Source organism: Budorcas taxicolor, chromosome 1, assembly GCF_023091745.1.
Source record: "Budorcas taxicolor isolate Tak-1 chromosome 1, Takin1.1, whole genome shotgun sequence".
Lineage (NCBI taxonomy): Eukaryota > Metazoa > Chordata > Mammalia > Artiodactyla > Bovidae > Budorcas > Budorcas taxicolor.
The window spans coordinates 85850000-85877702 of NC_068910.1; the positions used below are offsets into that span (position 1 = coordinate 85850000).

At 34.7% G+C, this 27703-nt stretch overlaps 1 protein-coding gene across 1 annotated transcript in view; it reads right to left on the bottom strand.

Moving 5' to 3' along the window:
- Window positions 1-1496: 1496 nt before the first annotated feature.
- USP25 (ubiquitin specific peptidase 25) overlaps window positions 1497-27703 on the bottom strand; it is a 165575-nt gene continuing 139368 nt past the window's right edge. The window contains exons 21-26 of the mRNA XM_052650201.1: window positions 18980-19158; window positions 17114-17192; window positions 11852-11931; window positions 7623-7746; window positions 3717-3912; window positions 1497-3409 (exon numbers count right to left, since the gene is read on the bottom strand). Coding sequence (XP_052506161.1) covers window positions 3237-3409; window positions 3717-3912; window positions 7623-7746; window positions 11852-11931; window positions 17114-17192; window positions 18980-19158 — 831 coding nt within the window. The 3' untranslated portion in view covers window positions 1497-3236. The remainder of the gene's footprint in view (window positions 3410-3716; window positions 3913-7622; window positions 7747-11851; window positions 11932-17113; window positions 17193-18979; window positions 19159-27703) is intronic.

The following is a 27703-nucleotide window of genomic DNA, read 5'->3' on the forward strand; positions in this document are numbered from 1 at the left end:
TAAGAATTCACATGATAAGAGAGGACCTAGACACCTTTTGTAAAGAAAGCTCCTCATATGCTTTTGATCCACAACTAGGGTTAAGGATACATAACTGGCTCCAGATTATTGAAAAAAAGCCATTCGCTAAAGGACAAATATATTGTACAGCCTTTGGGCTAATACAAAGCAAAAAAAGTGAGTTTTCTAATTCTGTCAAAGAGCAAATATGTCCTCCATGTAATGAATGTACTTTTAATTAAATTTATAAACTCATTTCATACATTTTACTTATACTTTCCTTGTAACATTGGGTTATCAATAATGTCTATTCCTTATCACAACCTGGTTAACAATTAACTGTAAATTTACAAGTATGGGGGTGAGAAATTGGAGGGGGTCATACCCAAGCTCCTTAACTTTCTTGGTAAATTAAGATCCTATTTTACTGGAGCAGCGTCGAATGGGAGGTTCAAGGACGGTAGTGAAGGTGTGAGAAGAACTGTGTGTGGAATAAACAGGGAATCCGAAATTCTGGTCTGTGTGTGTGTGTGCATTCAACTGTGTACATCGTTCCCTCAGTCATGACTCTTACTTTTATCTGCATACCAATGAAAAATCTAAAAAAAAGTAATTACACAAAGTTGCCCTACTCACTCTTCCCAAGTATCCTGTGGGATTTTACTTTTGGAGGATGACAATAGGACTCAGAGGTCATAGTCAACGATTCTGAATCACAAAGATACTGAACTTCTAGAGAATTAGACACAGGAGGAGAGAATCCACCTTAGTCTTAGTAAATCTAAAACTAAGGAAAAGTATTTTTAGTTACTTCCTGGAAAGCATCAGTGAGAGAAATAATGAAGTTTCCAATAAACAAGGGTTCAAAAAGGTGCTAGGGATTATTTAGTACTGTGGTTCTCAAACTTCAGCAGATAGTAGAATCTTCTGAAGGACTTGTTGAAACTTGTTAACTCTTCAAGCTTAATATGTGTTAAATCAGTAGTTCTGATGTGGGGCTCAAGAATTTTCAGTTCTAACAAGTCCTCAGATGATGCTGAATCTGCTGGTCTGGAGACATTTTGAGAAGTAGTTATTTAGTGTAGTTAGTGCATTGTATTTTAACAAATCTGAAAAGAATTACAGGCTTTCAGGCTCACTGGTGGCTAAAGTCTCCTTATACACAATCTTATAAGTTCCTCCAAGTCTTAACTTCCATTTGAATTCTACATTAAATTTTTACAAAATGTAATTTTTGGGGAGTGGGAAAGGAGTACTACAGTAATCAAAATTAGAGTCATTAAGTCAAAGTGAAATCTGCCATGGACAATAGTTCTATGAGGTTTTGATTTTTAAATTACTAGCCCTAAGTTATATTTAATCCAGTACATAATGTAAGAAAACTTCACTGACCTAAACCATTAGATTAAAAGCTGATACAAAAACGAGTTGCTTCCTCAGGTCTTAAAAAAGGTCACTTTTTAAAAGAAGAACTTCAGATTCATAATTAGGAATGAATAAACTGGCTTTAATTACAGAGTAAATATAATACTTACCTGGATGTACCTTATAAAAGAAGTAATTTCCATATGATGTTTAGCAAATTGTGTCTCAGTAGTCAATTATACACAAATGACTTTACTGTTATGGTAGAATATCATAAAATGCTGAAGATACTTTATAAATGCTTTGATGATACACAGTAAGTTTCTAAACTTTCAATAGGACTTGAAATCAATGCAGAATACTAATTCTGCTAAGTAGAGAATTTAAAATCTAAACCAAAACACATTCTGATGGCTATAATATACAAAATCTAACTTTACAAAGAAATAGCAATTTATCACTAATACCTTAGCAGTACATTGATACCTTTATAAGGAGTATTATATAATAGCTTAATATTTTCTTGTTCTTCCTCCATCCAGATCTTTTATGAGAGGCACTTATAAAAAGCACTAGTTTTGGCGACGCTGTAACAAACATACACATAGTATAATGATATATTTTACTATGCTGACAAAGTATCATTTATAAAGAAATTTTTATAAATTCAAAAATAGGTTGTTGGTAGCATGATTACCTTTAAAGCATTGGATTTCATTCACAATATTACTTCATTAATCTTAAACAGCAGTTCCACCTATAAAATGTTCTACAGTTTTTTTTTCCTTTTTGAAAAGGAAGTAAATAAACGCAGGGAAGATACTCATATAATTTCTAGTTCAACAATATCAACTTCCATTTCACAGCATTGATTAGTAGAGAACATTTGCAATTAAAGTGGTATACAATTTACAAAAATAGAATGATTATATAATGCAAACACTGTCCTCCATTATGAAGAATGGGTGTGTGTATGTGTGTATGTATGTGTATATATACATATATAATATATACATATACATAGTTCTCATAAGTTTCACTATTAAATAGCCCTTATTCAAGTACTTTTTTTCTGGTATCTCTTGAAATAATCACTTTGCTATATTATATGTATAATACATTAAAAAAATTAAAGGTTAATCTAAGAAAAGGTTAAAAGTTTCAGTGTGGTTGACTTAAGTATCAGCTGCTCACTTCGGTTAAAACCTGATTTGAATTCAAAACAGGTTTAGGTGCCATACTAAGTATAACAACTTAGTCAAAAATATAATATTTAAGTATCAAATACTCAGCAAATTTCTAATGTGCTAACATTAGAGCAAAATTAAAAGTCTGTATTAATCTTTTAATCACCCATAAACAATCCCCAGGAAAAAATTCATTTATATAACTAAAAAAATACACTAATATATAATATACCTGCTTACAAACACATAGGTAGCCATAAATAAAACTTTATTCTTAAATTTCATTTACAAGCTACCAAATATTATGTATTGTACACAGTGCTGAACACTTAAATGGCTATAGTCACGGAGGATCCAGACTGAATGGAAAGCTGCAGATCAAGAAAAGATAAAGGCAAAGTAATACTGTAACAGAAAAGTGGCAAAAGCATGGTTTTGCCATAACAAAATCAATTGGATTGGTAATCATACATCAGTTCTGGTTAAAACAAAGTTTGAGCGCCATGCGATTCTCAGCTTTATTGTTTGCAGTCTGGCTAAAGTCTGTACAGTCAATTTGTCTTTTGCAGTTATTAAAATAAAAGTTAAAAATTATAGCAGCAACAAGCAAACCCTGTGACAGGAAGGCAAGGGCTAAGAACTAAAAAAAGTTTATACAGTGTGTTCAGGGAGGGTATGTGCAGTTTATCTTCCATCAGCAGGAGTTCGACTGAGGGACAGCATGATTCGGGTAAATCGCTCACAGAGTTCATGTGTGGAGTACGGAGGTAACTTAGGCGGCTCATGGAAACCTTTAACCTCCGTAGAACAATCGAGCAGCTTTGGCAGAAAATCTGTCAGCTTCTCTTGGAGGTTTGCTGCAAATACAAACAATCAGATATAACTAAAAACTGACAGGGAGAAAAATTATCTTCAACAAGATTTATTAATTTAGAGTAGGCAGCCGATATTTTGTTTCAAAGCATGCAAAATCATTGCCATTTAGGAGGAAGAAGTAAAGCATGAATGGCAACAGCAGTATGTACAGTTTAGTTTGTAAATAAGAAAAAAAATCATGTGAATGTAACAATGTCACAGAATATTAAAATGATAATAACTAACATCTAATTCTAACACCTTTTAATCCCAACAACTCAGGAATCCACTAGCATTGTTTCAACTTACATTCCATTTCTTGTCCAAGATAGGAACACCATCGATTTCTCATATCTTCCACAGCAAGTATGTCTTTCTCTTCCATTTCATCCACCAATAACAGGGGCAAAAATGGGACAATAAATTCATTCATGATAATCAGACCATTGTTTACTTCTCTATCCTCTCCAGATTCAAACAGTTCTGCAGCTTGCTCATTTAATTTCTTAATGCAATGAGAGAGAAAGAGAGGAAAAAAAAACAGGTTTGTTTCCTTTTTCAATTAAGTAAAAATATCTCACAATAATGAAGGCAACATAATAAGCATGTTTGCAAACAGTAATAGAACAAATGGAAATCAGAAAAAGCAACCTCAGCTTATTGAGTGAGAAAAGTTTCTTAGAAAAGGATTTGCATGTTACAATAGAAACAAGAGCAAAAAAAAAAGTCAGAAAAATACTGTTGTCATGTTTTTAAAGTTCATATTCAGTTTACTTTGATCATCACTATAGGAACTATTTTTAAATTAATTGTCCAGAGGTGAATTACCCCAATTCTAAAATATGATAAGCACTCAAAGTAATTTTAAAAGCAAAGAAATTCAGATTCCATACTAATTTTGAAAAACTCATCTTTTCCATAAATGTCAGCTGAACAGGGACTGTTATCTTTCTTGATACAAAAATATAAAGGTAATCAATTAAATCATTCATTTCTTCAAAAAATTCTTACTCAGTACATGCCATGTGCCAGAAACTGTTTTAGTTGTAGGGGTACCCAAATGATTAATAAGAAAACTCTCATGGAGCTCACAATCTGTTACAATACAGGGATCAGTAACATTTTCTCTGTAAAGGACAAGACAGGGAATATTTTAGGCTCTGAGGGCTATATAGTCTTTGTTGCAATGACATTAATATTGCTGCACCAAGACAGTCGTATGTAAATGAATGGGCAGGGCTATGTTTCGGTAAAACTTCATTTATAAAAACAAGTGGCAGGAGGGAGCAGAGACCAAGCATGCTGACATCTAATTAAACAGAAGTAAGAAATCCATGAGATAAGAAATACAGACATGGGAGATAGAAAAAAGATACAGGTATAATAAGACTTAAAACATTTTTTTAAATTGGAGGATAACTGCTCTAACAATGTTGTGTATATGAATCAGCTATAAGAATACACATAGCCCCTTCTGTCATGAGCCTCCCTCCCAGCTGCTCATGAGACGTTTATGTCTGAAATCTCACGTTTAGAGAGAGTATGGTTTTTAAATAATCTTCATATTTTAAAAATAATTTAAATTATAAAAATCATATTATTTCTTAGGTTATGACATTCTTATGCAATTCATCTTGACTTTGTAGAAAGCTTATGCTAAAAGTCCAACTCAGCCACTAAGTAATTATCTAACAGTCAGCAAACAACTAATTTCCTAGCTTCAGCTTCTTTATATGAAAAATGGCATAGTATATAACCTTCCTCACATAGTGGCTAAGAGGATTAAATGAGATAAGCCTTGAAGTATATAGTGTAATTTTTACAATTTGCATTCAAAGACATTATTATTCTGAATTTGATGTTATGTTCACTAAATCAAAACAGATCCTAGAGACAATTTAAGCGTAGTTATATCCAAAGCCAGCCTATTCATTCTCTTCAGAGTCCCCAAAGCCAAAGACAAAACAGATCTAGTAAGTCATGAGGCTTTAATGCCTCTACTTCCTTCTTCACACTCATCTCATCGTTACCGACCATCTCCTTTGCCATTTACATAACTTCTCTTTCATACTGTACCTCTTAGTTGAGACTCTTCCTCTTTTCCCTGTCTATCTTTTCTAGGGTTCTTTGTTTCAATCTTTACTCCATTCCAGTCCATATTCAAGTATACTACTGCCAGAATTATTTTCTAAAAACAAAACTGATTATGCCCAATTTATTCCAACTTTACAACCAACTCATGAGAATGATGCATAAGCTTCTACACAGTCTGACATCAACAAACACTGGTGGCTTCATCACTTCCACCTACACTTGTTTCTCATAACTAAGCCACAACAGACTTATCTTCATTTTCTGTCGTACACTCTCCATGTCTTTTCATACGATATTCCTTTGTCGAGAATTTCTTGCCCCTTCTCTACAAGGCACAAAATGCCTATTTATCCATTAGGATACAGATCAGTGTTTATCTTATTTCTTAAGCTTCTCTCCAACAATTCCAAACATACTATGTTGCGTATTTCTCATAATACTTATTCTGAAATATAAAAATTACTTGTATACATCTCTCACCAGATTGAATTCTCTTAGGATATAATAATGGCTCTTATCTTTGCATCCCTCAGAATCTGATACTCAGTAAATTCTCAATATTAACAAAAAAAAAAACAACTAAAAAAGGAAAAAAGAAAACACCTAAAAGAACACTAAAATCCTCTTGAAGCTGCATTTAAATTCCTATGTGAAACAATAAATGTGGCTGGCTTACTAACATAAAATGATAAACACTGTCTACCATAATATAAACACTGTCTACCATTACGGTAGACAGTATTTTAGTTGTTTTTATGTTTAAAATAGGTTTATCAATACATTTCAATATTCCAACACTGCAAAGTTTTACATTAACAAGTGCTTTGATTCATTCAATGCATGGATTATGAACCTGAATATAATTCAGATCTTCCTTCTTGGGCATTGATTAAAAACCTTTTGAAACTGACCATATTAAGAATGGGATTCCCTGGTGGCTCAGAGGTAAAGAATCTGCCTGCCAGTGCAGGAAATGCAGGTTTGATCCCTGGGTCGGGAAGATACCCTGGAGAAGGAAATGGCAACACATTCAAGTATTCTTGCCGGGAGAATTCCATGGACAGAGGAGCCTGGCGGGCTACAGTCCATGGGGTCACAAGAGGGTCAGACATGACTTAATGACTAAAGAACAACAAATTAAGAATACCATTCTTGATGGATACAAACCATCAATAATTAAAGTCTTAAAATATACTCAAATGTAATAAAATCAGCTAAGAGAAAAAACAAAATCACAAGCTTCTACTCTTGCCATTCAAAAATTCTGAAGACATAATGCAGACTACAATTACCATATACTCTGCAGTTCTACTGAAAGAAAACATTTCAGCAGTACACCTACTGAAAATCTTTTTAAAGTACATGTAAACCAAGTAACCTATATTGGCTCAAAAATGATATACTCTTGCATACCTTTATGTATTTTATAGAAAAAAAAAAAACATGACTTAGAGGTTCACAATCTATAGTCATGTTAATAGCTAAATGAAATCCAATCATAAAAAGTATAAAGATGGAATTTGTGGTTTTACACTTAAAGATAAGCAAAGTCAAGAAACATTAACAAAATATTCCAGCCAGAAAGTAAACTGGTGGGGAAAAAGAACTGCTGAAAATATTTAAGTTCATAACAATAATATTTAAGCACATACACAGTAAAAATACTTGAGGAAAAAATTTCAATGACCAAATGGAAAAAACCTTCATATTACAATGAATTATTTAACGTTATATACACCAAATATACTCTTTATAAAAACTCAGAAAAACTATACTTTTTCTGGAATAATAATAATGATAATTTATCATACCATTCAGCACCTCTTCTACATCAAAAAAGGGAATGGTAGAATGAGAAGAAATCAAGATATAAAAATTAATTATTCTGATCTCATTTTAAGAACAGTTCTTATTTATCATCTGTAAAACTTAAGATTCTTAAAGAAGAAGGGATAAAGAATTGAGTATAGTCTCCCACACCTCAAGGAAGTAGACCCAGAAGACAGACATCATCATGACAATTACCACATCAGAATTTATAGTCATTTACATGAGTCTAAAAAACTGCCCAATGTAAAACAATATGATAGAGTAAACACACACTATGTGCCTTCAACTTACTAGTAAACATTCTCTTCTATAATGTGATATCAGTTCTTCATCATGTCCTCTGTATGGGCCTTTGGACAACAGTTCTTTGTTATTCTGATAAGCACAGATAAGGAATAGCAAGGAATCTATATAACTTAAAAAACAGAAGTACAGCATCAGTATTTTATTTTTGTAAAAGAAAGGTAACTACAATTACAAAACATTTTAAGTACACATTTACATTTTGATTATCCAGATCAACATTAAAATAAAACATCTAATGATACACTGTATGCCTGAGAGTATCTCTGGAGCAACAGCTGCATGTGAAGCTAGTAGACAGTTGTTTTAAAACTAAAACAAAGGAAAAAACCCAAAAAAAATTGAGCTAGAAAGTTAGAAAAAACTGGGAGAAAAAGGCCAAACTGAGTAATTCAGAGAGTTCCTTCTATCTTCTTTGCTAATTCTTTCCATTTAGATTCAAAATTAACACTGACGTGAAAGTCAACAGTCTACTTTTTTAGCAACACCATGACATTTTGTTTGAGGGACTGATCAGGTTACTTTGCTTATCACAAACATTATTTGATTAATTAAATGACTACTGTTCATCACTTTGTTTTTTTCTTCCCTATGTGAGGGCACAGTTCCAGTCATTGAGAAAAGTTAACAGAGAGTAGAATATCCAAAGGAGGTGGGTGAAGTAGAAAGGGAAAAAATGCTTCCAAATCTGGGAAATCTACTGGGGTACAAATACTAACATAAAAGGCAGACAGGGTCAGGCCTTTGTTTAATATTTAATATTGCTATAACTCTAGACCTCATGAAGTTCAAACTAAGTTTTAAAAAGGGAATATGACACAAATATCAGTATTATATTTGTCTCTAAAATGATTATCCCTTCTCTAACATGCTGTAGGACAAATATATACAGTTGTTTATCTGTATGGGCTTCCCTGGTGGCCCAGCGGTAAAGAATCTGCCTGCAATAAGGAGACACAGGTTTGATCCCTGGGTCAGGAAGATCCCTTGTAGGAGGGGATGGCGACTAACTCCAGTATTCTTGCCTGGGGAATCCCATGGACAGAGGAGCCTGGTGGGCTACAGTTCACGGTGTCACAAATGAGTCAGACTTGACTTAGTGACTAAAACAACAACAATATATCTATATAACTGAAATATGAAAGATGTTTTAAGATACCTCCTATAAGCTAATTTTTCTACTCACAGCATATCTTACAAATTCTGAAAAATGCAACATCCTAAGAAGTGAAATGTTGTACAGAAACAATATTTTATAACTCTTTAAGTAATACTGCCCATCATTGTTACTGTTTGTTAATTTCAGGTGCTCAGACACAAACAAGTCAATTATACAGTCCAAATGTTAAATGTAGAATTACAGGGAAATAAACATGGTCATTCATGACAAATCAAATTATACATCTGAAACTACTTCATTAAACATATGTTCTTTTAAATACTTTTTGAAAACAGCTTTTCCCAGGGATCTGTTTTTGCTTGAATTTAGGGCATGAAATCTTATTTTGAAATAATATGGGTATAGTCTCAGCTAAAGCTTTTTTTGTTTAGAGAGTGACAATAGTATCAAATGCTGCCTTGTGCCACTAAGCTGAGTTAGTCTGCTGGCACATCTACCTTTCCTTTTACAGCCATTAAGTTCCCAGTTGAAAGGTCTCCCTGGAATGGCATCCATATCTGGCATTCTAGACCTGAGTCATCTCTCTGAGAATAGCTCTGAAACCATGAACTTATTCCAATTTTCTAGTGAAGTACACAGAATGTTCCACATTTCATCAGCCTTTAAAGTGCTTCCATTTCAAGTAAATTAGAATAAAATTCAGCAGTCCAGTTACCAAAATCTTATTTAAGATAAAATAAGACTATGTAGCCTGGTAGATTCTCTTTAATTTTCATTTTTACTGCTATAGAACCATGGCTTCTAAAAGCATGATTTCATTTCACTACTCATAGAAGTAACACTAGCCCATTAATAAATATTTAATTTATGGCTTTCAAGTGCTATATTTTCATTTAAAAAAGTTTGACAGAGCATTTCGCCAACTTCTTATATACTGCTAGTTATGGTAACTGCTACATTTGTGGTATAATTAACATTTCTTTTTACAAAATTCCATAAATATTATTTTCTACAATCACTAATTTCCTAACTGATATTTCCAATTTAATAATAAACATTTGCCATGATAATAATATTCATTTTACCAATAAGAATATATTTAAGATTAAGTAAATTATGAAATTTAAACACAATTTACTTAAAGTCCTTTAGCAAATGCTAGCTCAGAAAAGCTAATACAGAAGTGATGTAGAGAGCAAAGAAAAAAGTTTCATTTTTTAGTTCTTACTGAGATGATGAATACACTTTGTCCTTTTCTTATTTCATTAAATAATATAAGAACACAGAGGCCTTTATTTCAATTTTTCTCTCCCTAGTCAGCTGTGTGACCTTGGCAAAGCTACTGTATCACTTTGGAGCCTAGTTTCTTTATCTGTTAAATGGAAAAGCCTTTTACACAGTCTATGCTATTGTAAGGGCATATTCATATTTTTCTTAGAAACCTTAATCTCTAAAATCCTAAAGCAAATTAGAATATTCCTATTAAAGAAATAGAATGTTGGCCAAAATATGATTTTATAAAAGAGAGCTATTGATCAAAATATTTTCTACTTCAGCTGACCAAAGTGAATTATCTTAAAAGTACACAATCACTAGGACTTCAATAATTTGCCTCCAAGTATTAATATTACTTTTTACTTTTCTACTTTTACGTGTTAACTTTCAAGATTTTGATGGCATTGTGCTTGTCCAATGAACAGAGTGGCACTGTTCAACAGAACTTCCTGCAGTAATGGAAGTGGTGTGTCTGTGCTGGCCGAAACAGCAGCCATCAGTCACATGTGACTACTGGACATCAGAAATGCGGCTAGTATGACTGAGAAACTGAAAAGTTTTAAAAATTGTAATTAAATTAAATTGTCCTACGTGGCTCCTTAGCCACCATCTTGTACAGCGTAGTTCTAGAAGTAATACTCCATGCTGGCATTTAAAAAAATAGCATTACTACTTCTAGTGGAGGTAAAATACACAATAAAAAAGGAAAGAAAAAAAAATCAATATCCTTTTTACTTGGTGGCAATATTACAGTGCATTTTAAACATGGCACTTAAAAAATCCCTAGTCAAGTAAATTAAAGGATATGAATTAAATACATGGATAATAAATAAATGTAATTAGTTAATAATCTATAGTGCTCAATAAATCAATATGCAGCCTTTCTTCTCAGTAACAATAACAATTTGGTAAGTAGAAATTCCTTTAAAATCACCTGTAATTTGTATGAGAAGCAATCTAAAATATTTACAGCTGCAATATTTAGAAGACAAGAGATCAGTTTTCTAAAGATATAATTTTTACAGTACCTGGAATTTCGGAAAAAGGGACACATTAGAAACATTTGCTAATTTGCGATGAAGATTAAACTCAGAAAGAACAGGAAAAAGGCTAGTGACAAGAAGGTGGATGTTGGAGAATACAAAGAGTTCCATTTGCTGGCTACCAGCTGCTTTGAAAGTTAACGTGAAAGTTGCTCAGTCACGTCTGACTCTTTGCAACCCCATGGACTAGTCCGTGGAATTCTCCAGGCCAGAATACTGGAGTGGGCAGCCTTCTCATTCTCCAGGGGATCTTCCCAACTCAGGGATCGAACCCAGGCCTCCTGCAGTGCAGGCGGATTCTTTACCAGCTGAGCCACAAGGGAAGCCCAAGAATACTGGAGTGAGTAGCCTATCCCTTCTCCAGCGGATCTTCCCGACCTAGGAATTGAACCAAGGTCTCCTGCACTGCAGGCAGATTCTTTACTAGATGAGCCACAAGGGAAGCCCAGGGAAGGAAAACCAGCTGCTTTGGTCCCTAGCAAATCTAGGCTTCAATCTAATCCTATTTAATTCTAAACTTCAACTGTAGTGTCTGAGAGCTGATAAAATCAATGACAATAATGCTAACTTTACAAATTTAATTTCAAATGGAAAATATATTGTATATGGGAATTCTTTGTATTAACTTTGCAATTTGCAATTATAAATTTAAGAGAGTTATAAAATAAAGTTTATTGAAAATATATATTGTGAATAAAATCTTTTCAAGAGATGAGGTCACATCTGAATAGAATACAAGAATTAAGCTTTTCTTATCATGGGTGTCCATTTTGCCTTACCTTTCTCTTTGAAAATTTTCTAGCCCAATAATGAGATACATGGTTGTTTCCCTGAATTTTCTATAATCCTGATGCCACTCCTGTAGGTGAAAGAATATTAAAAGTACATAGATATTAAAACTACAATGAAAACTACTTACAAATACATTTTATGATAACTACTTGAACTAACAGAAGCAACGAGTTCAAAACTGAAGATAAACTAGACCTAAATCAAGACTTTAATTTCTTACATACAAACATGTCAGTGTAAAGATAAAGGTAAAAACTGTAGACACTGATGAGAGAAATTAAACAATCACACTAGAAGATAGCAGAAACAAAAGGCAAGATAATCAATAGGTAGGCCATCTGTCTCTCAAAAATTCTTCAGTGTAAAAGTTTATTAAGATATTATCAGAGAATATTTGGGGTGCATATATCTTTTCAAATTTCTGTTTTCAATTTTTTCCAGACATATACTCAAGAGAGAATTGCTGGATTATTTTCATTTTTTTGAGGAACCTCCATAGTGCTACCCATGGGGAGAGGAAAAGGAGGAGGAGCACAGTACAAGGACAGAATTAGAAAATGTAAAGTATGTATAAAATAGATAAGCAACAAGGACATATTGTACAACACAGGGAATTATAGCTATTTTCTTGTAATACCTTTTAATAGAGTATTATCTGTAAACGTACTGAACAACTATGCTGTACACCTGAAACTGACATAATGTAAAGCAACAACACTACATTTTAAAAAATATTATTATAGACCTACAGCACATTGAATGTAGAAGGTAAATGAAGCTAACTAGTAGGAATCAAAGCTTGAAGACTGTTATTTGAAACAGAGTTTTAAGGAACTGAAAGAAAAATAAAAAATGTAATATATTTAACCTTTTAATTTTGCAAAATTTGTGATAAATTTTAAATGTGGTTGCTAAGTAGTCTTTTCAACTGAGATATGGTGAAAAAGAGAGAAGCATTTCACAGCCCCTCTCCAAAACACCCACAATTATTGAGCATGTCATATAACAAAATGATTCAGAACTAACAATCTACAATTTTAGAAAACAGTTTTCTTTAAAAAAAATCAAGATTTTTTTACTTAATAAAAATTGATTCAAAGAAAATCATAACTAAAATTCAATATATGATTAACCTAAAAGAGATAGTGATGATAAAAGTGTGAAAGCTTTTATACACGTTATTGTAAATAAATGAAAGTAAGGTACATATAGGCCAGTTACTAGCTAACTATTGATATATTCTCCTTGAATATAAATCATTTTAATTTAAAAAGGCAAAATTTTCATACTATTGAAAGTGACAGTGTTGGTCACTCAGTCCTATCTGACTCTTTGCAACCCCATGGACTGTAACCCACCAGGCTTCTCTGTCCATGGAATTCTCCTGGCAAGAATACTGGAGTGGGTTGCCATTCCCTTCTCCAGGGGATCTTTCTGACCCAGGGATCAAATATGGATCTTCAGCATTGCAGGCAGATTTCTTTACCATCTGAGCCACGAGGGATAGAAGACATTAATACACATAAGGGTAAAATTTATCTTTAAGCATAAAGTTAGTTTTTCTGGCAGAAGTATTCAAATTGCCATTCTGTTATCATTAGATTCACTTTAGAAGTTTTCAGTAGGTAAACTTCTTCTTTAAAGGGTTAGACAATAAATACTTTAGGCTTCACAGGCCATGCAGTCTCTGTTGTAGTTACTCAACTCCGCAGTTGTAGGGTGAAAGTGCTTATATTCAATATTTAAACAAATGGCTTGTGTTCCAATAAAACTTTATTTATAAAAGCAGGTGATGAACTGGATTTGGTTTGCAGGCCAAGGATTACTGATGGGAGACTCAGAGCAAGACAAACATATGTGGGATATACAAAATCCAAAAACGTCATGTAAATACCAGTAAGATTTAGTGGCTCTGCAAATAGAAAAAATATGAGAAATTTTCAGAATAAAAATATGCAGCATCCAATCTGATGAAGCAAACTGGTGGAGGGACTGCAGAAGCAAATAACAATTAAAATCAAGTCCCATGTAACCTGAATCTTGGAGACAAGGGCAGAGTTAGCAACCAATTTGCCTGTATCTCTGGCATGTATTAGGTGTCCATTTTTTTGTGGCTATGTTCCCAGATTTTCTATTTGCCTTATAATTCAAATTTATCCATTCTTATAATAATATTATTGTAAAGTATTAAAGTTAAGATAGTTTATATTGATTTCAAGTGAAAATAACCTTCCTACCTTGTTCTACAAGAATACTGATACTAGAATGTTTGCATTTCCATAAAATTTTTGATCACTTATTAAGCTCCATAAAACAACTTGCTAGAAGTTTGTCAGAAACTGAACAGTTTCAATAAACCATTCTGTGGAAAACTGACATCTCTACAACACCAAGTTTTCCAAACACAATACATACATCCATTAACTTAGGTCTTCTTTATAACATCTCCTAAAATTATGCAGAGTTCAGTTCAGTGGCTCAGTTGTGTCCGACTCTTTGCAACCCCATGAACCGCAGCACGCCAGGCCTCCTTGTCCGTCACCATCTCCCGGAGTTCACTCAGATTCACGTCCATCGAGTCAGTGATGCCATCCAGCCATCTAATCCTCTGTTGTCCCCTTCTCCTCCTGCCCCTAATCCCTCCCAGCATCAAAGTCTTTTCCAATGAGTCAACTCTTTGCATGAGGTGGCCAAAGAACTGGAGTTTCAGCTTTAGCATCATTCCTTCCAAAGAAATCCCAAGGCTGATCTCCTTCAGAATGGACTGGTTAGATCTCCTTGAAGTCCAGGGGACTCTCAAGAGTCCTCTGCAACACCACATATCAAAAGCATCAATTCTTCAGCGCTCAGCCTTCTTCACAGTCCAACTCTCACATCCATACATGACTACTGGAAAAACCATAGCCTTGACTAGACGGACCTTAGTTGGCAAAGTAATGTCTCTGCTTTTCAATATGCTATCTAGGTTGCTCATAACTTTTCTTCCAAGGAGTAAGCGTCTTTTAATTTCATGGCTGCAATCACCATCTACAGTGATTTTGGAGCCCCAAAAAATAAAGTCTGACACTGTTTCCACTGTTTCCCCATCTATTTCCCATGAAGTGATGGCACCGGATGCCATGATCTTAGTTTTCTCAATGTTGAGCTTTAAGCCCTCTTTTTCGCTCTCCTCTTTCACTTTTATCAAGAGGCTTTTGAGTTCCTGTTCACTTTCTGCCATAAGGGTGGTGTCATCTGCATATCTGAGGTTATTGATATTTCTCCTGGCAATCTTGATTCCAGCTTGCATTTCTTCCAGTCCAGCGTTTCTCATGATGTACTCTGCATAGAAGTTAAATAAGCAGGGTGACAATACACAGCCTTGACGTACTCCTTTTCCTATTTGGAACCAGTCTGTTGTTTCATGTCCAGTTCTAACTGTTGTTTCCTGACCTGCATACAGATTTCTCAAGAGGCAGGTCAGGTGGTCTGGTATTCCTATCTCTTTCAGAATTTTCCACAGTTTATTGTGATCCACACAGGCAAAGGCTTTGGCATAGTCAATAAAGCAGAAATAGATGTTTTTCTGGAACTCTCTTGCTTTGTCCATGATCCAACGGATGCTGGCAATTTGATCTCTGGTTCCTCTGCCTTTTCTAAAACCAGCTTGAACATCAGGAAGTTCACGGTTCATGTATGGCTGAAGCCTGGCTTGGAGAATTTTGAGCATTACTTTATTAGCGTGTGAGATGAGTGCAATTGTGCGGTAGTTTGAGCATTCTTTGGCATTGCCTTTCTTTGGGATTGGAATGAAAACGGACCTTTTCCAGTCCTGTGGCCACTGCTGAGTTTTCCAAATTTGCTGGCATATGGAGTGCAGCACTTTCACAGCATCATCTTTCAGGATTTGAAGTAGCTCAACTGGAATTCCATCACCTCCACTAGCTTTATTCGTAGTGATGCTTTCTAAGGCCCACTTGACTTCACATTCCAGGATGTCTGGCTCTAGATGAGTGATCACACCATCGTGATTACCTGGGTCGTGGAGATCTTTTTTGTACAGTTCTTCTGTATATTCTTGCCATCTGAATATCCTGGCCTCCAGAAAGGGTCTTCTAGGTCCTAGAACCTGGTATCTGGCGCCCAGTTCTCTGGGCAGCCGCAGAGTCTGAGGTGGAGAGAAGCGGACTGGATGCCAGGATGGCTAGACTAGAAGGCAGAAAATCCTCGGGACCAGGATAAATATCCATGGGTGTCCTGGTGGTTCCAGGCTCGGGGGCTAGATGATAGATTTGTATTTTACAAAGCTCTCTTATTATCTTTATTTATCTCCAATAAATTTATCTAGCTTTTTCTTTTCTATATATAAAACATCTGTAAATAACAAAAGCTTTGTTTCTTCTTTTGCAATCTCTTACTTTTTGCTTTATTTTTATTGCCTTACTGTACTGCTTAAACTTCCAGTACAGTGTTGAATAAAACTGGCATACATCCCTGTCTTTTTCTTGATCACAAAAGGAAAGTTTTCAATGTTCAGATTTCAATATGATGTTTATGGTAGTTTATGGTAGTTCTGTTAGTTTTTGTTTTTTAAGACACTCTTCAGTAGACTAAAGTAGTTACCTTGTATTCCAGGTTAGCTAAAAGTTTTGATCAAAAATGAATGTTTTTCTGTATCCTTCCTTTTATCTGTTAAATGTAGTGAGTTATACTAATTGTTTAAGGGAATATAAAGTAATGAGGTTTGCAAACATGACCAATCACTAACCAAAGGCACTCATGAATGCAAATTAAAATTTATTCATGTAAAAATTTTTGGAAAAACAATGTAGAAAGTTAAACTTAAAAATCTGACAAAATACCAGGTGTTTGAATTGTAACTTAATTTTAAAGCCAAAGTTAACACAAAGAGAATTTTGTGCACGGAACTACCACAAGCACACTACAAACGCTCACATGTGTGCCTCCCTCACACAACTCTGTCCAATAATGACAAATGCAGAAGGCATACAATGACTGAAACCAATTTTTAACTTCCCCTCAAAAAATATATATATGAATCAAAGAAAGTGTATAGCATGGCTTCACTATAATACAGCATTTAAGAATGTAGGTTCTGCTAACCAAGTTGTGACATGAAGCTATGATAACCTCAGGCAGGTTACTTTACCCCTTCATGATGAATTTTCTCACGTGATTATTAGCTATACTGAAATGAAAGATTACTGAACTAAAGAATTCCTCAGTCAACCTTCCAAAAGGCACATTACCTCATACTCCTCCATGTTTACTTCTTCAGGTTTTATCATTTCAATTTTGGCTTGAGCAACTTTCATTATGTTGTGACACCTTCAAATGAAAGAAAAAATATTTCTAAATTAAAAGCAAAATCCATAAAAACTTAAAAAATGTTGTATGCAAAATTAAACTACCCAACACATATGAAAATGAAATCCACTATCACTGTGCAATATTTTTGAGGAAACAAATTTCAAATAAGTGAAAAATCTCATTTTTTGGACAATACTGGATATTTACAAAGTATATAAAGATGACAGAAGCAATAATTGTAATTCACCATGTTATATTTCTATATGAATTTAAAATTATGTTCTATTAAACATTAAAAAAAGTTTTTTAAAAATTGATAATGTATCTCTATTAAGCAAGCTCCAGAGACATGAAATCTCACTTCCCCCAAATAATATTATTCATAAATCATAAGAAGATATCCAAAATGTGCCTATCCTTTCATATAGGAATGGCAATATTTCAACAGATTTTATGATCAGAACCACTGCTAAAGATATCTCCCCAAAATATATTTATAGTTATCACATATAGTTTACCCTGTATTTCAAGCACAAGAGAAAGTAGATTTTTCAAAACAAATTATTTTTACTTGCCAGGGCTAACTGCAGAAGATTGAAAAGTCAATGTGAGTACTTCATAAATATCTTCCCCAAATTCAACAGCATATACTCACTGGAACACAGTACACTAACAGCCCAGATGAAAGAGGGTCAACTTTTCTGAGTTCTTCAGTTATATTTAACAAAATAAGTGATGTCAACATTATTACTAATAAAAACTCATAGCCAATACTTACTGAGTATTTACCAGATAATGCTCAAAACCATTTACTTGCATTGAAACCTTAATCCTAACTTTCACAGCAGACATATGACAAGGCAGAAATTAATCCTAGATGCTTTATTTTCCACCACACTCTTCTCTACTACACATATTTTGAATTCAGTATTTTTGAGAAATGCATGAAAGGATAATCATTTACTTCAGAATTAAAATGTGTTTACCATGAACTCCAAGATAGCATAAATGTTTCTACATTTTAAAACTTCAATACTTTGGGTGTTTACCTGAGGGCTGAATTTTTTTTTTAATAGTATTTATTCTAACTAGATTAAATTTTAATTTTTAACATTAGTAAACAGTTTTATAGGAACTTCTAAGAAAAAACTTTTTGGGTAAACCAAAATTCATTTAACCATTCTAAGCGTTCTCTTTAAGTCAGAGGATGTTTAATTACTTTGTGTATACTGATTAGTTACTTTCCCCAACTGTTCTCAAACAAGGATGATTTTGCTCCCAGTGGGGCTATTTGGCAGTATCTGGAGACATTCTGGGTTGTCAGCACTTGAGGGGTACTATTGGCACTTAATGGGTAGAGGCCAGGAACATACTAAATATCTTACAAATTAAAGGATAGCCCCCACCCTAAAACAAAAAAAATTATCTGGCCTAAAATATCCATAGTGCAGAGGTTCAGAAATTCTTTATTTCTCTGAAGTTCTTAGTTCCCAAAGGCCAGTGAAAACTATATTATACTCTTCTGTGTATCTTTATATTGCTTATCTCAGAACCTTGGTTCACAATTAAAATGTAATAAAATGATTTAAATTATTTTGGGGTTAAACTTTTAAAAGTCATGATTATAAGTAACAAATAAATTACAAAGCAACTGAATTAAGTGAAGTCAAATTTTGTGCTGCACTTACTGAAATATGTCTATGTGTAAAAATACATATTCAAAAATTGCACTTGGAGCTATAAAAACAACACGGGCAATTTGAGCACGTGAATAAAATACTTAACATTTTGTATTTTCAAATTACCTTTCATCAAAACTCAAATTTCTATCTGCAAATTGTTCTAGCAATGTTTTCTCAATGATTTTCTTTGGAGCCTGATTCTGGATAAAGTAGACTATTACATGATGTAAACGATAGTCTGTTTCTGGTGGGGTATCTTCTTGGGCCAATTTAACCAACCTTGAATATTCCAACTTAATTGCCTAGAAAATACAACAAAATGCCAATCTTAGTTAATTATAATAATTCACATCCTTCAGTATTATAATTATCCTTATATTCAAATATGTTTTCCTTTTAAAATATTACAAAAAATGTAGTTGTATATCTAAGAACACTGTGTCATGTTCCATAGTTTAAATACATCTAAGCTTACCATGAGTTATTTTGCAAAACTTATCAGAGTTTGGTCAAAGTCTATTCAGAGGCATCAGAAGACTGAGATACTTGACATATCTCCTAATCTATGCTCCATGTGAAGTACACCTCTAATATCTAAAATTCTAGGGTTGAGCTGTAGGTCCCTAGAATATTCATGTCTGAAAGAAAATGGCTGGCTCTTAAATGGATGATAATAATACCATCACAATTAACTTTAACTGTAGAGCTTACAAATAAGGGATGAAAAAGTAAGCCTTTTTCTTCACCATAAATTTTTGTTTCAAAAATATTTGAATTTTACCAGTGTAATGTTTATCAATGAACACTATCACTATTACTACCTTGATACTGAGCTAACCTTTTCTTTACTTGCAACTACTATATGAGAAATATTAAATACTAATGTGTGTTCCCACACATAAGCAAATGATTTGAAAAATATTTGCTCAGAGAAATATGTATAGAGATATATATCAAGTCTGCCATATGTAAGAAGCCCATATAATTACAGATAACACTTTAATTAAAATATTCATTTATATTAGACATCATATCTAAATTATTTTCTACTAACCATAAGATATTTGGAGCTACATGCAAAATATGTTACAAAAAGTCCATTCTATTGGAAAGGGTTTTTTTGCATGCGTTTCCTAAGCAATTCTTGGCCATCAGATACTATCACCTATTTGGCTGTATTATATAGAAGTGAGAAAATGTACCTGAAAAACAGTAAATGGAACATTCTAGTTATATGTTTTTAAACTTAAGGGGGAGCTAGTAAGTCCTTTCTATACACATTAGCATTATAAACAGAGTAAGTTAGTTACTCTATAGATAAATTATTCCAACTTTATTTTAGATACACATATGCCACTCTCAAGTTTTATTGCTGTGCTAAAAAGCAGCCATGAAAACTAACTATATCTGTCATGTAAGGCTATCATGACTCACATTACTGCATGCTTTGCTTACAAACTCTTTAATCTTTCCAATTTGAAAAAAAGGCACATGGTCATTTAATAACTACACTCTACTGAATTTGAGAGTAAGTGTAAAACAAAAAGCAATTGTTTCTCCTCTTACGGCCCTTTAGACAATGATTGCCATAGGCTATCAGAAGGTTTTTGTGTATTTAAATATTTCAGATGTCATTCTTTTGGCTGAAACTGGTATGACCAAAATAAAATTCTCTCTCAAATAATAATGTAAGTTTAGATTATCAGACATTATAATACTAAATGATTATCCATTCTCCTACCACCCTTCAAAATGCAGGCTGGGATATATATATATATATATATATTTATTTCTATTAGAGAGTTAAGATTATCTGTCAGGTTTAAGATGATGTTTACCTCTTGATTTTGCTTTACTTACGATTCTCCTAATTATAACGAGCAAATACCAAACTCACAATTTATAGGTGTTTTATTAAACCCGTAGAGGTAGAATTGCACTTCTAAGTTTGTAGAGCAATTTTTCAAACACAAAAATACTAAATTTTATTAGCATAAATTATCAATGAATGTTGTTTATCATTGTTTTGTTAATCAACTTCTTTCTCAAAAAGTTTTCTCACTTTCAAAATATACTGCATATATATATATTCCTTCAAGTTTTCAATGAGGTGTTCCACGCTGGTGTATTCAGGAGATCTTTACACAATTTACAGTTAACATTTAACGGGGTCTGACTAATCAGGCTCAACGTTACTTATTAGGTCTTATTTCCTGTTACTCCTCTATTTAGATCAAGCTCCACTCCTCACAAACGCACAAGCTTTTGTTTCTTAAGTTCTCCACTTGGATGATGTCCTTGACCATCTCCCATCAAGCCACACATGATCCATTCAATGAGACTGGTTAAAAATCTGTTTTTTGAAATCTTCTTCCAAACGATTTCTAGTTTGACTTTTTTCTACTTTTCTGAATCACATGATAAAACATACTCTACATGTATTAGTTCTTATAGAAGTTTCATCTGGGCTTCCCTCGTGGCTCAGCTGCTAAAGAATCCGCCTGTAAGGCAGGAGACCTGGGTTCGATCCCTGAGTTGGGAAGATCCCCTGAAGAAGGGAACGGCTACCCACTCCAGCATTCGGGCCTGGAGAATTCCATGGACTGTATAGTCCATGGGGTCACAAAGAGTCAGACACAACTGAGTGACTTTCACTTTCACAGACTATTTAAAATACCAAATATACAAATATATAGTACACTCTGGAGGCAGTAAGATCTAAGGTAAGATAGAGTAAAATTCAGAAAGCTAAATATATCATTTTATTTTAAAAATTGATAGTGTACTAAGAGATACAAAAAATCTACTTCAAATTCCAGAGGATCAGAATCATATAGGTTATAGTCTTTGACTGTATGTTATATAAATAGGAATTAAAGGTAACTCCCAAACTAAACACTTAGGAATTAGAAGTATTCTTCTATAAACTATTCTTGGACCAAAGGAATCAAAATTATAATAATATTGGGAATATGAAATCTCAAAACCTAACGGACACAGCCAGATTGGTACAAGGGAAATTTCAGCTTAAGCAATATAAAATAACATTTATTTCAAGAAACTAGAAAAAGAAAATAAACCAAAATAAAGCAGAAGAAAGAAAAAAATGTGGCAATTAGATAAGGACCACAAAAGGCTTTTTCTTTCCAAAAATCTGAATAGAAGACCAAAAAATGGGATAAAAATAACATTAGAAATCAGGAAAGTGATAAAAAAATACAGGAAAAAGTTTTAAAATTTATAAAAGAATAATACATATAACTTTATGCCAATAAACTACAGCATCTTTATTAAACAGATGATCATCTAGGAAAATATAAGTTACCAGAATTACTTTACAAAGCAGAAAAACTGAAGAGACCCAGGCAAAACTACAGATAACTGAAAACGCTGCCTACAATCTATACCCAATAAAGGAATTAGGCTCATTTTGTATTAGAGTTGTGCTGTTATAGCAAATCTTCAAAGACTTCTATATCTCAACTGCTCCAAACAAAAAAAAGGGGGAAAATTTCTTTAATATTACATAAAACTAGTATAATCTGAATATCAAAAATTGACAAATATTTTTAAAAAGGCTAATTTTGCTTATGAACATGGATGCCCAAACTGACATCTAATTTTGATAAACTTCCTTGTGTACATAAAGAAAATATAAGAAGAGACAGTGTTTACAATGATTAAAAAAAAAAAAAGATAGATCAATGCTAAGATCCTTCCTTTGTAAGAATTAAGCATTAAGCAGAAATTTGTGCAGAATCTCTAACAGATGCATTTTAAAAAAAGCCTAAATTCCAATATCAATCAGTTTAAAATAAAACTCTTTAACTGTAAATTTCAGAAACTGTCTTTATTTTTAAATCTATAAGAGAAGGGCTATTAAAAACCAACATTACACATCCTATTTAATAATAAAACACTACAAACATTCACATTAAACTAAGGAACTAAGCAAAGGCGTTTATCACCATTATACTATTATTTAACTATATTCTGAAAGCCTGAATATATTTCAGAAATGAAACAAGAAAAAAGTATAACAAAAATTATCCTGGAAATGAGATTAACTGAGGCTTCCCTGGTGTTTCAGTGGTAAAGAATCTGCCCACCAATGCAAGAGACAGGGATTAAATGATCCTGGGTCAAGAAGATTCCCTACAGTAGGGAACAACAACTCACTCCAGTATTCTCGCCTGGGGAATCCCATGGACAGAGGAGCCTGGCAGGCTACAGTCCACAGGTTTCACAAAAGAGTCAGACAGGGCTTAGTGACTAAACAACAACTAATGAGATAATTACTAGGAGGCAGTTTACTGAAATAATCAAGAGAATCCACTGGAAAACTATTAGAAAAAAATAAAGTAATTTGACACTATATGAATAAATACAAGTAATCAACTTTCCTACAAGATACTCTACCAATAATTTGTTATTGGGGATAAGTAACTCAATTCACAGAAACAATTTCTACACATCTAAGATTAGATTAAAAAAGAAGCTATAAGACCATGCTGAAGTAAAATAATAAAACCTTACTTAAGGACCTAAGAGAGGGCCAAAAAAGTGAAGAGGCATATCTTGTTCCTTTCTGAGAAGACTCTAAATACTGAGAAATATAATTATCCATCCTCACTGTAATAATATGAGGTACAATCAAATTCCGAAAGGATTTGAGAATACAGGTGGCAATTAAAAATTATCAAGACAGGAAAAAATGAAACCTGACAAACTTTCCATTTATTTATTTAAATTAAACAAGTGAATTAAAATTCATAAATATTTTGACTGGGCAAATATACTATGTTATGTTCACTGAATTTTCAATAATATATTTAGGTTGGTGCAAAAGTAATGGTTTCAGATCCTGAATTTTAAATCATTATTTTAACTAGGCTCAAACACATCTATTAATCAAAATATAAACCATTACAATCAACACATTTTTGCCAATGAGAAATGTTTGTTTACTCCTGTAGGATAAAAATCTGTGCTTCAGGATTCTACCAACTGGTTGTGGAAGCATTTTCCCTTCATAAAGTTGAGATGCTTGAAGAAGTGGTACTCAGTTGGCAAGAGGTCTGGTGAATATGGCAGATGAAGAGAAACTTCGTAGCCCAATTTGTTCAACTTCTGAAGCGTTGGCTGTGGTTGTCATGGAGAACTGGACCCGTTCTATTGATCAATGTGGTCTACAGGCGTTGCAGTTTTTGGTGCATCTCACTGATTTGCTGAGCATTCTTCTCAGATGTAATAGTTTCTCCAGGATTCAGAAAGTTGAGGTGAATCACAGCAGCAGCAGACCACCAAACAGGGACCATGACCTTTTTTTGATTCAGGTATGGCGTTGGGGAGTGTTTTGGAGCTTCTTCTCAGTCCAGCCACAGAGCTGGTCATCGCAGTTGTCTTATAAAATCCACTTTTCATCACACGTCACAAACTGATTAGAAATGGTTCGTTACTGTTGCAGAGAGTAAGAGGTGATAATACATCAAAATGAGTGTTTTGATTTGTGGTCAGCTCATAAGGCACTGCTTATTTCACCTTTCCAATTTGATTCAAATGCCAACTGACCATAGAATGACTGATGTTGTGCTCTTGGGCAATTTCTTCTGTAGCTGCAACAGGATCAGCTTCAGTGATGGCTCTCAATTGGTCACTGTCAACAACCAATGGCTGACCGGTGCATTCCTCATCTTCAAGGCTCTCGTCTCCTAGACAAAACTTCTTGAACCACCACCACACTGTACATTTGTCAGCAGCTTCCAGGCCAAATGCATTGTTGATGTTGTGAGTTGTCACCACTGCTTTATGATCCATTTTGAACTTGAACAAGAAAATAGTTCAAATTTGCTTTTTGTCTAATATCATTTCTATAGACTAAAATACATAAAAAAAAGCAAGTAATGTCACTAACAAATAACATAAAGCAAGAAATGTGCATTAAAATGATGTACAACATAGTCACATTTAAGAATGTACATCAAATGGCAAAGTTCAACAATGCAAAACTGCAACTGCTTTTGCACCAACCTAATATGTACAAGAACATTCTCAAAAATACTGGAAATGATCCTAATACCCGTCAAAAACAGCAATATGGGATTTAATAATAGTTACAATTTGTGAGCATTCTTTATGTGACAGACACTGTCCAGTGATATCTAACATGAATTATCTAATTCTCAAGATAACTTCTCATTTATAAATTGAAAAACTGGCCATGATAACTTCAGTAATTTGCCTAAAATCACACAATTATTAAGTGACAAAGCTAGGATTTAAATCCAGGCATCTGACCATAAAGGCTTTACCAGTAATAGCTCATGTGGGACGGAGCTTCCTAACTTAAGCCATGAGTAAGTTATAAGGATTGAGATACTAATGCTATCAGACTTTATGGTGGCCAGATCCATAACTAGATTAATCCTTGTCTGTCATAACAAGGAAAAAATTAGAAAGCCCTGCTCTAAAAAAGTGTTTAAATAAACTTTGGTAAGTGCAATGAGAAATAAAATGTACCTATGAAAAATCTACAGATCATGACACGACTAAATCATCCACCACATTACATGAAAAAGAATGATAAATAAAGATCTAAAGAAGAAACTTCTATTTTTATTTAAATTATAACATATGGATGAGTACTGAATATCAGTCTTATTTATCTAGAAGCATATATAAGAAATAAGAGGTTAATCGGGGCGAGAGGTTAATCGGGGAGTGGAAATTAAAAAATGAGAGAGGTAGGCTGAGAACAAGATGGCGGAGGAGTAGGTGGATGTGGAGTACATCTCTCTCCATGGATACATCAGGAATACACCTTCAGACACAGAGGTGCATGTGGAACACCAGCTGAGAGAGGACAGGAATGTCTGATGAGTGGAAAGGAATATATAGACCCACGCAAAAATCAGTAGGATGAAGGAACTAGGGGGAAAAACAGGAGTGCTAGTAGGACTGGACCTGCCCTTGGTGGGTGGGGGAACTGAAACAGGGGTCTGATCCCCACATCAGGGCCATTGTCTGAGTGAGAGGAGAAACATTTTAGGCTGAGAGTGAAACAGCTGATCTGTGGCAGCCTAAATGGAATGAGAATCAGACAGTCCTTGCCGCAGCCATACATACCCGGGACAGGGATATAGATCCCCTGGAAGGTGCAGTGTAGCACCAGGGAGCTGGAGTTTAGGGATTGTGGAGCAATCCTAGGGCGAGGGCTGCTGTTGACTCGGAGATGCGGGCAGAGGGGACGTGAGGGAGGAGATTGTGGGGGGAAATGCCTGTGGAGGAAAGGGGGTGGAGCCATCACCACAGCCTCTTTCTCCCCACATGCCAGCAGTGGCAGCTGAACAATACAGAAGATGATCCATCAAACGCCTGACACACTGAACTACAGAGCAGGACCCCACCCAAGGTGCTCCTTTAAGTGACTGATGCGCTGAACCTACAGAGTAGGACCCCACCCAGGGTGCCCCTTTAAGTGCCAGATGCACTGATTTACAGAGCAGGACCCCAGCCGGGGGCGGGGGGAGAAGGGGCACCCTCTATGTGCCTGACACGCCAAACAGAGAAAGACCTCAGGCAAGGGAGCCCTCTAAGTGCCTGAATGGGTGGAGCTGTGGAGAAAGACTAGCCAAAAAGGTATTCTGATCGCCAGTTAGAAGAGGCTCGGAAAAAGACTCTAATAGGGCCATAACTCCTGCCGAGGAGGCAGTTTGTGTCCCTGTACACTTGGCACTGCCAGGGTCCCTGCAAGCCAAGCAGCTGTGCCACCTTCATGCTCAACTCTCACTGGGGCAGAGCTGCCACAGGCAAAAATTCTTGCATCTATGTGCACGGGGTTGCTTTGGTAGTGTCTGACTCTTTGCGACCCTGTAGACTGTGGCCTGCCAGGCTTCTCTGTTGGGGGTGGGTGGGGGGCGGTTCTACAGGCAAGAATATTGGAGCGTATTGGCCAACAATGGTTGCCATACTCTTCTAGAGCACTGTATTTCCTGCTGCCCTAGCCTCCAACTCCCTTGAGTACCTGGTGCTGCCAGAGCCCCTGCAACCAAAACAGCAGCACCACCTCCACACCTGGCCTTCACAGGGGCAAACCCAAGTCCTCCAGGGCAGCCTCAGGAGCAAACCCCAGTGAACAACCCACATGCAGAGGTGAAAATAAAACCACAGTTGAAACCCAGGAGCAATGTGACTAAGGAAGAAGGCCCCAAATCTTCCCACCAGCTGTACAACATGCAGATGAAATTCACACGATCAAGTAGGCAGTCTCTGTGTCTATGGAAAATATAAAATGTCATTGAGAGCTCCTACAAAATAAAACACACTAGTTCTGATAGCTGTGGACATTGGCGGCAAGAAGACATAGGAGTAAGACCAGATTAGAATCTGAGCTGGCCCCACAAGTCCAGATATCACAGTGTTGGAGGGTATTCTAGCGAGGTGAGGTTTACTATGACTCCCAGTGAGGGAAAGGACTCTGACAGCAGTGACTCACGAAAAACATTCTTCTTATGTTTTGACTTGTTCAGTATATTCTTTTGAATTCCACCCTGCCCCCACCACTGTTGTAGTTGTCGATTTTATTGGCACTACTAAATCTAATTTAGCTTTTGAGTTTTTTTCTTTTTTTTTCTCAGTCACATTTTTTTATTGTTGTTATAAACCTCTGCCTTTATATTTGATTTTGCAGTTCTGGGGAGCTTTTCTTTTCTTTTTTCTTTTAAATTTTTAAACCTACTATTATTTTTTCTATTAAACTTATTACTATTATTGTACATTTATTCTTTTGTTTGCCTTTCCTACTGTTCTTTTCCAATGCAGTTAACCTTTAATGTACATAAAACTTCA